Source organism: Rutidosis leptorrhynchoides, chromosome 3, assembly GCF_046630445.1.
Source record: "Rutidosis leptorrhynchoides isolate AG116_Rl617_1_P2 chromosome 3, CSIRO_AGI_Rlap_v1, whole genome shotgun sequence".
Classification (NCBI taxonomy): domain Eukaryota; kingdom Viridiplantae; phylum Streptophyta; class Magnoliopsida; order Asterales; family Asteraceae; genus Rutidosis; species Rutidosis leptorrhynchoides.
In genome coordinates, this window is record NC_092335.1 from 49,161,502 (window position 1) to 49,176,192 (window position 14,691).

The window sequence follows — 14,691 nt, forward strand, 5'->3', positions numbered from 1 at the left end:
ACCTATAATACACATATAGGTATACACATAATCAACATACAACCCCATTTGGACTCTCGACCCGCCCAAATGAACAACAAGTGCAAAATACGCCCTTTTGCACTTTTAACGCTACCCGAAGGTCCAAAACTAACGAGACTAGTTCCCGCGTTCCTGAAATACCCAAATATGTCAACTTTAACCTTTAAACGCATACTAGCTCGTATTTTACACAACACCCATTCCATGGTTGACCAAGTTTGACTTTATTGCTAAAACACCGAATTTTAACCCAAAATCACTTCTCTCTAGTAATTACATCCAAAAACATCATTTAACACTTAGCAGAAGCGTTTAATATCCATTTAACCAAAACTAGTGTCATTACCAAATTCGACCGAATCAAAGTCAACCCATTTTGACATAAGTCCCAAAACGTCCAAAATCACTAACGACTAGTGGTTATATTTCCAAAACATCAATTAACATCTAAATCAAGTATTTACATACTTGATTCACCAAAACTTGACTCGAATCTTAGTTTGACACATAAACCCTAATTTTGAACCATTTCAATATTAGTCAACCCAAATACACCCAAAAGGGTTCCAACACTTCCAAAATCACTAAACTAAGTGATTACACCTAAAACCGAAGCCTAATCATGGCCAAAACGTCAATCAACCCAAAACCCGCCATGTATAAAAAATAACTAGTTTTCATAAACTCACTTCATCATCTAAATGGGTTTTACAACTAACAACCTCAAAACCCTAACTTGAATATCAAATCATAAAGATGAGATTCGGAGTTGAGACTCACCAATACCGCCAAAATGATGCCGTTGACGAGTAGAACAACTTTAACACTTGAGCTTTCGATCGATTCAAGCTTCTTCTTCTCCAATTGAAGCTCTCTCTCTCTCTCTCTCTCTCTCTCTCTCTAAAGTGACTTCCTCTCACTAGGGTTTGATGAGAGAGTGAAATAGATAAGGTTAGATGAAAATGGAGCCAAGAATCTGCTCCCACTCATTTATCCCGTCCATATGTGAAAGGACCATAATACCCCTCATTTAAACCCTTTAAAAATGCTTAAAAATGCATCAGACGCAATCGGAGCGCCGCTCCAAAGGGTGGAGCGCCACTCCAAACTACAGGTGCTGGCAACCGAGAAAAACAGTTTTCAGCAACTTGTTTTGGCCATAACTTTTCGACCGTAACTCCGTTTTCGATGAATCAAATATCGTTGGAAACGTAATAAGATATTCTTTCCAATGGTAAGGCTTTGAAACATCAACTCAAACTTTATTCGGGGTTGAAAAATTACGCTACACACTTTGTGATTTAAACAACATCTCGAATAACGTGTAACAGAAAAACGGGGTGTTACATGGTGACTTGGAGATGTGAAGATGGGAAATTTCAGTTCCGCTGAGATTGTCGGAATTGGTGATGTCAAGATAAAGACAAATTCCGGGAGCACAATCACTCTGAAGAATGTCCGCTATGTGCTAGATCTTCGGCTGAATCTACTTTCTGGAGTAGCTCTTGACAAACAGGGCTATGATAATCATTTCAGTAGATGCACATAGAAATTGTCAAGAGGCGCTATGATAGTTGATCGAGGACACATTTGTGGCACGCTATACAAAACTCATGTGAAGATCTGTACAGACGGCCTTAATGTTACAGAAAAAGAGGCGTCACAAAATTTATGGCACCAGAGACTCGGTCACATGAGTGAGAAAGGGTTGTCTACCCTAATAAAGAAGGAGCTTATCAATGTAGACAAGGATGCTGCACTAGATCCTTGCAATCATTGTCTGTTTGGTAAGCAGCATAGAGTCTCGTTTAATTCCTCTTCAACGAGAAGATCAGAGTTACTCAGTGTAACAACCCAAACCAAACCCCGACAAAACCCGTTAATTTTCACAACAAAAAAAAATTTCCTGAACAGCATACCCGCGCGCCGCGCCCCATACCTGGCGCGCCGCGCCAAAACGGGCTATCCCCGGGACTTTTAAGTGCGAAAAAGATAAGCGAGTTCCCGACACATTTAACCAAAACGCTTTTAGACACAAGTTTATATATGTTAAACTAGCACATAACTAAGGTGTGAACGAGTTTTACAAAGTGGGGCCCACATCGACCCAAATTACCACTTAAGTACCAATTACACGTTTTTGACCATAAGACTTTTAATATGCGATAAAGCCGAGCATGGCGATCGGGGATACGCTACCCAATCCTAAACAATCCAGAAGCAAGTCTCTAAGCAACTATGCAAGTCTTCTAGTCCTCGCGCTTACCCGAGCCACCGTCCGCATGCAATCTATAAAAAAAGTCAACAACGAGAGGGGTAAGCTAACGCTTAGTGAGTGATAATATACTACATACATATATATGTATAAAATGAATACGCCACCCAAATAACAAATACCGCATACCGAATGTCCAAGCATAAAGGCAAGCTAGTCTAGGCGTACCGTACAAACACTAAGCACCAAGCTAATAATATCAACAAATATAAGTTCACAGTAACGATGTGAACGATGCCAATTAGCTACACCCATAAGGTTAGCCACATAACGACAATGCAACATTATACGTATACAATATACATATATAACAACGCGTAAAAACACCCAAGGTTAACCATAACGCTATGGTGCTACCGGCTCGTGGTTCACACCATACGCATTTGAGTCTCACTCGTTTATAGTGCTACCGGCTTGTGGTTCACACTCGATGCTACCGGCTCGTGGTTCACATCAATTACTTTATAGTGCTACCGGCTCGTGGTTCACACTCGATGCTACCGGCTCGTGGTTCACATCAATTATTTTATAGTGCTACCGGCTCGTGGTTCACACTCAATTATTTTATAGTGCTACCGGCTCGTGGTTCACACTCGATGCTACCGGCTCGTGGTTCACATCAATTTACACACATGCTATGGTACTACCGGCTCGATGGTTCATACCCTAACACCCACAAATAAACACGCCATATACACGAATGCATAATTATTCCACTCACAATAATAACCCTTCGCCATTGGGGTTATATAATCCACATCACACGCCCATGTGATAACGTACACACAAAGTGTGCACCTCGTCAAAGGTGGTCAACCAAAACGCACAACCGTGCCAATTGGACCTATATCCAAGTCCATCAATCCACCTATATGTGAAGTGAGCTCTATAACCGAGAACCACTTCACCCGACCCGCACCCATCCTACACATACATATGCATATAGGATATTAACACTCACCTTGAAGTCTTGAAGAAAGCTTCCAAGTAAACCGCAACTCGCCAATGGAAAATACCTATTCCATTATCACAATTACAACAATACACTTAGAGTGGATTTACAAATCAACCCAATTCGTCACTTAGTGTAATTTCGACCCAAATGCACTTCCAAGCACAAACCGTGCCCAAACTAACCAATAGTCACTAACACAAGTGAGAATGGTCCTAATATGCCAATTAAACCCGAACTCAAGTGTTAAACACGCGTCATACCCATTTTGACACTTAAACCCTAATTTTGACTCATAAGGTCAAAATCTCACCATTTACAAGTTTCGACACCAAAACACATTTAACTCGGTTTAATACTCCAACTTAATCCATTTTAAGTTTATAAACCTCATTAACTCGCCAATTGGGTCATAATTACCACCAAACCCTAATTTGACCCAAAGTCATAGTTAGTCAACCAAGTAACCCTAAATGGGTTTCAATACTTCCATAATCACTAACTTAAGTGATTAAACTCAATTTCAAGTTCTAAACATGACCAATTAGTTCACCAACCCAAAATCCACCAACAAATTACAATAAACCCGATTATTAGCATCACTAAACCCATTTTATCATCTAAAAGGGTTTTACAACTAATTAACTCAAAACCCTAACTTGAATATCAAATCAAACAAATGAAATTCGGAGTTTGAGCTTACCAATACTATCACCGCGTAGCCAAGAACGAAAGGGACAACTTTAAAACCCGAGACTTTGAACAATTTGAGCTTCTTCTTCACCAAAACCTCCAATCTCTCTCTAGAATCACTCTCTCTCTCTCTAGATAGTTGGGAGTGATGAATGGATGCCAAAATGATCCAAAAGTGGATCTAAAACTGATATTAAGGCCACAAATCAGTCCACAAGTGAAAGGACCATAATACCCTTCATTTAGACACTTAAAATGCTGAAAAAACGCATCTGGCCCAATCGGAGCGCCGCGCCAAAAGGTGGGGCGCCGCTCCACCCTGCAGGTCAGATTTCAGAAACTCGTTTTGGCCATAACTTTTTGACCGTAGCTCCGTTTTCGATGAATCAAATATCGTTGGAAACGTAATAAGATTTTCTTTCCAATGGTAAGGCTTTGAAACATCAACACAAACTTTATTTGAGGTTGAAAAGGTACGTACACACCTTGTACCTCAAACAACGTCCAGTTTCCTTCGACGGTCGAGCAAGCAACACCTACATGCTGTGCACACTCCATACACACATAGTACACCTTAAATACATTATGTACAATAAATATTTGGGTCTTACACTCAGTCTGGTGCACTCTGATGTTTGCGGTCCCTTAGAGGTTGAATCAATTGGCGGCAATCGATACTTTCTAACGTTTATCGATGATGCTTCTCGAAAGGTGTGGGTATATTTCTTGCGGACGAAGGACCATGTTTTCGATTACTTTAAACAGTTCCATGTCATGGTAGAACGTGAGACAGGAAAGAAGTTAAAGTGTCTTCAATCTGACAACGGCAGTGAATACTCTTCCAGGAAGTTCGATGCCTATTGCAGATCATATGGCATCCGACATAAGAAGACAGTTCCACGTACCCTTCAACACAATAGTATAGCAGAAAGAATGAACCGAACAATCATGGAATGTGTTCGGAGCATGCTTAGTATGGCTAAGCTGCCAAAGCCATTCTGGGGAGAAGCAGTCAGAGCCGCATGTTACTTGATAAACGATCTCCATCAGTACCACTGAATTTTGAAGTTCCGGAGAAACTTTGGTCTGAAAAGGACCCATCATACTCTCACTTAAGAGTATTTGGATGTTTGGCGTACGCACATGTATCCAAGGAGCTTAGGCAGAAGCTGGATGCAAGGACCACTCCATGCATATTCATAGGTTATGGAGATGAAGAATTTGGATACATATTATGGGATCCAAAGGAGAAAAAGGTGATCAGAAGTAGGGACGTAGTGTTCCATGAAAGCCAGACAATAGAAGATATTGAAAAGCCCACAATATCTCAGAAATCAAATGTTGCTGCTCAGCTGCCAGAGGCAACAACAGAATCATTAATGAGAAATGAATATACAGTGCAAGATGAAATACCGAAAGTAGAAAATAATGAGGAAAATGACGGTGCTGAGCTGGGGGAGCCACAACCTCATCTGCCAAATGTTCCAGGACCATCACAAGGTCAAGATGATGGTGGATCTCCTCAGAATGTTCCAGAAGTTCGTAGATCTGAACGAGTTCGGATTCCATCGAGTAGATATTCGGAATCCAAGTACCTTCTACTTACTGAAGATGGAGAACCAGAGAGTTTTCATGAAGCAGTATCTCATAAGGACAAAGAAAAATGGTTGCTCGCAATGCAGGATGAGATGGATTCTCTGCAGAAAAATCAAACTTATGAGATTGTAGAACTTCCACGCGGGAAGAAGGCACTGAAAAATAAATGGGTGTTCAAGCTGAAAAAGGATGGCAGCGGAAAAGTGGTGAAATACAAAGCAAGGCTTGTAGTCAAAGGATTCCAACAAAAAAAAGGAATTGACTTTGACGAGATATTTTCACCAGTAGTCAAGATGACTTCAATCAGAGTCATACTTGGATTGGTCGCAAGTATGAACTTGGAGCTTGAACAGATGGATGTAAAGACAGCTTTTCTTGATGGAGATTTACATGAAGAAATTTACATGGAGCAGCCAGAAGGCTTTGAGGTTTCAGGAGATAATCTCGTATGCAAGTTGAAGAAAAGTTTGTACGGTTTAAAGCAGGCACCTAGGCAGTGGTACAAGAAGTTTGACTCGTGGATGGTGAGTCAAGGGTACAAGAAAACTGCAGCGGATGAGTGTGTCTATATTCAGAATTTTTCTGAAGGAAATTTCGTTGCTCTTCTACTATATGTAGATGATATTTTGATCGTAGGGAAAGACGCAACAAAGATCAACCAGCTGAAGAAGGAACTCTCTAAGTCTTTTGACATGAAAGACTTAGGACAAGCTCAACAATTTTTGGGAATGTATATAACTCGAGACAAGAAGAATAGAAGGTTATGGCTATCTCAGGAGAAATATATTGAACGAGTACTTGTACGACTCAATATGAACAACGCCAAACCTGTTAGCATACCATTAGCTAACCATTTCAAGTTAAGTAAGAGTTCATGTCCCTCATCCAAGGAAGAGATCAGGGAGATGTCTTCAGTACCATATTCTTCGGCTGTTGGAAGTTTGATGTATGCGATGGTGTGTACGAGGCCTGATATTGCTTACGCAGTGGGAACAGTGAGTCGTTTTCTCTCTAACCCCGGGAAAGAGCATTGGAATGCGGTAAAATGGATTCTCATATATCTTAAAGGTACAACGAAGATATGTCTTTGTTACGGGGGAGCTGATCCAATCTTGGAAGGCTATACAGATGCAGATATGGCTGGAGATCCCGATAGTAGAAAATCTACTTCAGGATGCATTTCCACTTTTGCAGGTGGAGCTGTTTCATGGTAGTCAAGACTACAGAAGTGTGTTACATTATCCACAACTGAAGCAGAGTATATTGCTGTCACAGAAGCTGGAAAAGAAATGTTGTGGTTAAAGCATTATCTCCAAGAATTTGGAATCAAGCAAAAGGAGTACAAGGTACATTGTGATAGTCAGAGTGCTCTAGATTTGAGCAAGAACTCCATGTACAATTCTCGTACAAAACATATTGATATTCGTTATCATTGGACACGCGAGGTAATTGATCGACAACTGTTGAGACTAGTCAAGATCCATACAAAAGAGAATCCTGCTGATATGTTGACAAAGGTGGTGACTCGAGAGAAGCTAGAGTTATGCAAAGACATAACCGGGATGTGTTTTCTTGTATACGGCTGGAGGGGGAGAATTGATAACTTCCAGCCGTAATCTAGAATCGTCTAGATATTCAAAGTTGTCAACTTTGACAACTTATATGGAAGTATTCAAATTGGAAACAATGACGGCTACAACCTTGACAACTCATGTAGAAGAAGAAAAGTTGGAAACAATGACGGCTAGTCAACTTTGACAACTCATGTGGAAGAAGCAAAGTTGGAAACTATGACGGCTAGTCAACTTTGACAACTCATGTGGAAGAAGCAAAGTTGAAAACAATGACGGCTAGTCAACTTTGACAACTAGCGTTCACACATTCCACCTCCTTAAACTTTCTTTATAAATAGGGGTGCAAACCTCATTTGTAGATTATTCAGAAAAGTGAAATCACACTTAGTTAGTGTGTGTGAGTTAAAGTGTAATCCTAACCAAGAGTGAATACATCATAGATAGTGGTGAGATTCCTAGTATGTTAGTTTGAGAGTGTTTTTTGTGTTTTTTGAGTTTTGTAATACTCTGTAATCTATTCTTGTGAGTAATAGAGTTATTTTCTCTCAAATTTGTGTGTACCAACGTCCAGTCGATCCTCTCTTAATCACAACAGTTTCCCCTCCCTCATTGTATAGTAAAGTAATTTTTGTCACATGTCATGATCTTCGCTTTTTCCATTTTCATATTACAACGGCTATGTTGATTATTTACACGTAATTTTTTTTTAAGTAACAACTAAAAAAATGTTTAATATTATAAAAATGGACAATGGTTCTTCTGGACCCGACAATGTTCAAATATGACAAAACAAATGCGTGTCTCCTACTCATTCACCAACAAATTAATAAACTTACTAATGTGAATGAACAAAGTCGTCACATCGTTTAAATTCACTCCTTTTAATTTATATTTTTATGAATTGCATTTAATTTTATCTCAAGTTTGTTTGATACATGTAAAATCACATCTAGCATTATAGTTTTATTAACTTATGCTCTAACGACATACATTAAAATTATTTAATGAACTTGAAATTTTCTTACGTATCATTCTTCATATTTTATACCCATTTAATTTAATCTAATATTATCCTTTTTATACGTACATCAATTATAAGTTGTTAAATTTAATAATTTAAAAGTTTATTGGATGCATATTAGCGTATGTCAGAAAAACATATGTAAAGAGGATACACGTAGCAAAATCCTATTATATTTACTGTATTACTTAAAAAAATAGAGGAGCAAAAGAAGTCAGGTTATATTGACCCATAGTTTAGTCATATGATTAACCAAACAAATTGACATACTAGATGTAATTGGCAGGAATATTGTAGAAAAAGTTGATCAAGCTCTAACAAATAATTCTATACTGCATAAAATACTTGCTTAAAAATAAGAATAAAACAGAATTATGTGATAACATTTGGGAGGTCATATTCTGATATTCACATCAATCTATTTTATAAATATATTAATATAATATTGTAAATCTAAATCTATTAATATTTTTATTAATAATATATGAATCGTACACACAAACAATGCACAATGATAATTAATTTATCAAAAGTTAGGTAAATTTACAACCACCCTTAGTAATTCATCAATTAAACTTAACCTAATTATGCAAAATTTAGACTTACAAATTTTACTTGAAATCACTACATAATTGGATATAAAAACGATAACAATAAATAAATAACTAAAATTCATATTTAATAGGATAGATACAAATCAAATCATTTATAGCGAGCGCTTAGTATATGAAAATATATTTATATTTCAGAATAAAAATATAAATAAGTATATAAATAAGTATCTATACATACATATATATAAAAGAAAAAGTTATTCTTTATTGTTGTTGAAAGTTATTTATGGATTGTTATATGTATATATTATATGTATAGATTATATATATTATTACAATTATTATTATTATTATATTATTATATAAAATAAAATATAAACAAAATATGACTTCGAAAGTTTGGATTGGGCAATGAATTACCTTTTTGGAATGACATTATTCCTAATTCGTCCAACAACTAAAAGTCTATATTTCCCAGGTTATTAGTAATGATCCAAATCCGTTTACATAATTTTTTTTATTATCCTACTAATTATAATTTAGTTAATAAAGAATAACAAAATTATAGCTAAATTAATTATATACCTTAGTTAGTTAGTTATTTATTAATTAATATTATTAATAAAAATTAACTTTTAAAATTTCTCAATACTACGGGCTCTTAAACTGAAAAGAATAATTGTTTTAAAAAAATTTAATTAATTTTGCTTCATTTTTATGTCCACCGTGGAAGACACGGGCTCTAAAACCTATTACAGAAAAATTGCAAAGTGATTTTTAACTATTTTTAAATTATCGTGTAATGCACGGGCTTCATACTCAAATTATTATCATTTTATTGAAAATATTAGCTCTAAAAATACTCCGTAATTGTTTAATAAACACAACTGATTCTGCACAATTATTTACCTACCCGTGCAACGCACAATTTACAATTATTATTATTATATTATATAAAATAATAAATTGAAAATCTATAAAAAGAATACTCCGCATATCATAGATACTAAAAATAGATATAGATAATAGTTACAGTATGTGATCTATAATATTATTTTATAAATGTGACATATACAAAATAAAGTGATGATGTCATCAAATATAATCTGTTAATTTAAATTTCATCATTTATTATTATCGATTCAAGTTGATGTATTATAAATTTTTTATTTCCATTATTATTCTCTCCTTTCAATTCTTTCTCATCTCTTTCCACTTAAAAAAAAGAAAAGAAAATTTCAAGAATACAACGTTAGTTATTTGGCATATATAGTCTTAACCTATTGATGATGTGTTGTCGATTGAATTGTCATTGTATTTTTGAGAGAACTGTTGATGTTGAAGAAGGAATGGAACACACGGGCTCAAAAATCTACCATATCAATTAGAGAATCAAGTAAGTTTATAATGATTATATTTAACAACTATGCAACACACGGGCTCAAAAATCTAACATATCATATTTTGTTGACACATTTCTATCACAAAAATAATTGTTTGATAAACTTAATTGATTTTACACGGTTATTAATATATTTAGTAAAATATAATTATTAATTAATACTCCGTACGTTTCATGCTTCATCTCTAGGGAACTTCTAACATATTATATGTTTTTTTATTATTATAATTTAATTAATTTAGTTAATAATAAAATTGTAACTAAATTAATTAAATAACTAAGTTAGTTATTTACTAATTAATATTATTCATAAAAATAAACTTTTAAATTTTTCAATATCACGGACTTTTAAACTCAAAAGAATAACTTTTGAAAAAATCAATTAATTTTACACAATTATTTTATCCATCGTGCAACGCACGAGCTCTAAAGCCTATTACAATAAAATTGCAAAGTGATTTTTTAACTATTTTTAACTACCGTGTAATATATGTACGGGCTCCGTACACTAACTATCTTATAAAGTGTTAACAATTTAATATTTTATCAATTATTATCATTATATTAAAAATATTACCTCTAAAAAGTAATTTGATAAACTTAATTGATTTTGCACTGTTATTTATCCACCCATGCAACGCACGAGCTCTAAATCCTAGTATATATATATATAATATGAAATTCAGAATATAATTTGAACACATTTTTTTTAAGAAATATACTGCATTGCATCGGCAAAGCCATTAGAAAAACATCTTCCTTATCCTTTATCTATTTAACATGTAGGCAGCTCAACAATAACTTTACAACTCATAGAATATTTCTTTTAAAAAATAAGTCAAAATATAAACATTTTACAATGGATGATCACTCCTAGGAAAACAATTAAATTATTATAATATCTAATTATTAATTAATTAATTAATTACATTACACTAACACTAATAATAATCAAAAAACAAATAAAACTTCAGAAAGCTGATCTGCTCCAACCCAAACAAGTGGGGTCTACCCAAGCAAAACCCAGCTGTTACTTTATTCTTCTCTTCAATATCTTTGAACCCTTCAATCTCTTACCTAAGATCTGGTTGGTTTTCTATCTTTTTCACAACCTGTTCGTTCACCTTCTTCTTTTTTATTGTTGGATTTGTGCTGTATTGTTGCCCAAAATCATATCATTCTAATAACACTGCAATACACACAGGTACAACAAGAATAAGAACAAGCCGCCCTTAAAGTCCAATCAAGATTCATTCAGTGGTAAGATTTTGTCAAATTCTCTATGTTTTGAAGCTCAGAATCACAGTTTTAGATGTGGCTTTGTTATAATTATCTTAAACAACGTTCTTTATGCCATTTTAGTCAATTTCTTAATTTTTTTTCTTTAATTATCATCGGGGCATTGCTTGATTGTTCGAATCCTGTTAATTCGTTGAAATGTAAGTCGTAAATTGAGCTCAAGTTTGTATCTTTATGGTGATTTTGATTGAATTTGTTGAAATTATCGATCAATTAGCACCAGTGTTGTATATTTTGTTGGATCTTGTATCTTAAAAAAAGTTTTAATCTTTTTATTAGTTTATCCATCATTTTTTTTGTTAAAATTATGTTATATGTTATAATATGTTATATTATTGTGTTTTCGTGAAGTTTATGAATTTGATCAATGATAAGATTTGATTTAGGGTTTGACTTCTTTACAATACTAATACTTTGTGATAGAACTACATACTGGGTCCAATAAAGAATGCATTGTTTGTTGATCTTCAAAGTTAAAGGGATTGAATGTTTATCTTTTTAAAAATGATCCGAATAGAATGATATGATTTCATTAATCGTCAAAAAAATACAAAATGGTATGCAGACCACAAATGTTACGTTTCTAAAAAGTACAAACATGTTACTGGATTGTTGAATAACATTCACTTCAATAAATCTAGTGTAAAAGTATATTATCTAGGACCCTTTCAGTGTAAATGAAATCCATATGTACTAGGCATCATTTTGACTATTACGTTAACAAAGAGAGACCAAGTGTTTGACAAATATGATCATGTCTAGTCTCTTCTTTTTGATTAATCTGGTATCTGACCCGCTTTACGAGCCGACTAATCCAAGGGCAACCGAGCATTTTGATATTTATGTCAAGTGGCATCACTTTAATTAAATTTGTACATTATACTGATGTCAATTAATGACTCTTTAATTAACATTAATCAAAACACATTTGATAATAAACACAATCTTCTTGTTAAAGTCATATTCTTATCAATTTGAGTTAATAAGTGAAAGGGTTCACCTTAGATGTTTATATCTTGGGCGTCTAATAACTAAGTTTCTCTTGAATTTGATGATGTAGAGACTAATCGGTGCATGATACAGTAATGGGGAAGAAAAATCAATGGATGTCTTCCATTAAAAAGGCTTTGAGCCCGAGCTCCAAAGAGAAGAAAAGCCAGGTTTGACGCTAGTATGACTGGATCATTATTATTTTAAAGTCAAAACTATGTTTAATCTGCTATGTTTTATTATACAATTCTAGAAATTAAAGCAGAAAGCGTACACGGATGGAAGACCGTTAGAACCACCCGTTGTTCCAGTTGTAGAGCCAACCATTAATTCTTATCAGATTCCTCCACAAGAAGAAGTGGATTCTATCGAGGTGGAGGATGAACAGGCAAAACATGCTTATTCCGTTGCAGTTGCTGCCGCTGCTGCAGCACAAGCGGCTGCAGCTGCAGCGGCAGCCGCTCAGGCTGCTGCTGAGTCCGTCAGAATCGCTGAGTTGAATAGGTATTCTGGGAAATCAAAAGAGGAAGTAGCTGCTATCAAAATTCAAACCGCTTTTCGTGGGTACTTGGTATGTTAATCTAGCATACGAATTCATTTCATATTCAACCTGTTTTCGTGCACATCAAATTTGTTTGCTTCCAAAGTTAATGAATTGATTCATGTTTGCAGGCAAGGAGGGCGTTGAGAGCGTTAAGAGGGCTTGTGAGATTGAAGACTCTGGTCGAAGGGTCTGCTGTTAAACGACAAACGACAAGCACACTCAAATGCATGCAAAACTTATCTCGCGTGCAGTCGCAAATCAATTCTAGAAGGATCCGGATGTCAGAGGAGAATCAGGCACTTCAAAAACAGCTCCTTCTAAAACAGGCTAAAGAAATCGAAAGCTTGCAGGTTTGTTTTCACCTTTCATTTTATAACATTTGTACTTTGCGGCTATCGGCAACTCGGGGAGTACTTTGCATGTTTCATGACTACATTTTGTTTGATTATAAACTCAAAATAGATGGGAGATGAATGGAATGCCAGCTTGCAGTCGAAAGAAGAGATCGAAGCGAAGCTACTTAGTAAATACGAGGCTACGATGAGAAGAGAAAGAGCGATGGCGTATTCGTTTTCTCATCAGGTGAATATTTGTCTTCTATTTATTGGCCACACTTCTTCACGCACACTTATCAACTACTCCGTATTTAAAGTATGGATTTGCCAACGTCAACCCTGAGGGATGTCGTTAACACGCGTTAACACGCTTTGAACAGTTGTACATTCATATAGCCTCCACCACTATATTTATAAGTAACTGTTATGTACGAGTGTTTGAAGTGCGTTAACGATAGCCTAAGGGTTGCAGGCTGTCATTAGCAAAATTGTTAAAGTAATGCCAACAACAATACAAATGATATAGTTTTTGTAACAGCAACCATGGAAGAAGTCATCGAGGACAACGAACTTGCTTTTCATGGACCCAACAAATCCACAATGGGGTTGGAGTTGGTTAGAAAGATACATGGCAGCCCGTCCATGGGACCCACGGGGTGAAAAAGACGATCATGCATCCGTTAGAAGCGTTATCAACATTACAGGAAACGAAATTGCCAAGTCGTATGCTCGTCACCAACTCAACTCCACACCTACAACCCCGCAAGCAAAGACAGGTGTCCCTGTCGATTCACGGAAATTGAAATCTTCCCAAAGCCCAAGAGGGTTTGGGCCGAGCCCAGATGAGGACTCGAAGAGTGTTTTCAGTATGCAGTCTGAAAAGAATAGAAGGCATAGCGTTGCAGGGTCTTCGGTTAGAGATGATGAGAGTTTGGCTAGCTCACCATCGGTCCCTAGTTACATGGCACCTACCAAGTCAGCAAAGGCCAAGACACGTGGACAGAGCCCACTGGGCCCAACGGATATCAATGATGGGATCACTCTTGAAAAAGGGTTGAATGCAAAGAAACGGCTTTCTTTTCCAGCTTCTCCAGCTAGGCCCAGACGTCATTCGGGCCCACCCAAGGTTGGAAGCAGCGTTAGCATCGGTGTGGAGCAGAATGTGAGTGCTGGTGTGGTGAGCTGAGTGAATACTTTATCCAAGTGAGACAAGAAAATATTGTGCACTCCGTATTATTTAGTAAAAGCTATTACTTACAGTATAAAGATCTAAATTAAGAAGATAAAAAGTAAAGGGGGCTGGAAAGAAAAAACAAAATTTATCTGTTGTGATTTTAATTTATTTGATTGATTGTGGGGTGAAAGGTTCTAAGGTGTGTTACAATGAATTCTTTCTCGTGTGCATTTCAGAATGAATATTATTTGTCATGATTTC

At 35.8% G+C, this 14,691-nt stretch overlaps 1 protein-coding gene across 2 annotated transcripts; it reads left to right on the plus strand.

Annotated features, from left to right (window-relative positions):
* The first annotated feature begins 11,121 nt into the window (after positions 1-11,121).
* Positions 11,122-14,691, plus strand: LOC139896075 (protein IQ-DOMAIN 2-like). Of its 2 annotated transcripts, XM_071878656.1 has the most exons (7): positions 11,122-11,175; positions 11,293-11,348; positions 12,448-12,547; positions 12,631-12,948; positions 13,050-13,271; positions 13,384-13,503; positions 13,795-14,691. In XM_071878656.1, the coding sequence occupies exons 3-7, from the start codon at positions 12,473-12,475 to the stop codon at positions 14,440-14,442; spliced, it is 1,383 nt and encodes a 460-aa protein (XP_071734757.1). In that variant the 5' UTR covers positions 11,122-11,175; positions 11,293-11,348; positions 12,448-12,472; the 3' UTR covers positions 14,443-14,691. The 2 variants fall into 2 exon arrangements, with proteins under 2 accessions (XP_071734757.1, XP_071734756.1); XM_071878655.1 differs by lacking the exon at positions 11,122-11,175 and having other exon boundaries at positions 11,184-11,348.

What these genes read in the sequence shown, in the direction of transcription:
- LOC139896075 (XM_071878656.1), top strand. Translation starts at nt 12,473, where the DNA reads ATGGGGAAGAAAAATCAATGGATGTCTTCCATTAAAAAGGCTTTGAGC. An exon ending in CCAAAGAGAAGAAAAGCCAG is followed by an intron (nt 12,548 to 12,630) that starts GTTTGACGCTAG and finishes ATACAATTCTAG; the next exon opens with AAATTAAAGCAGAAAGCGTA. An exon ending in CCGCTTTTCGTGGGTACTTG is followed by an intron (nt 12,949 to 13,049) that starts GTATGTTAATCT and finishes TCATGTTTGCAG; the next exon opens with GCAAGGAGGGCGTTGAGAGC.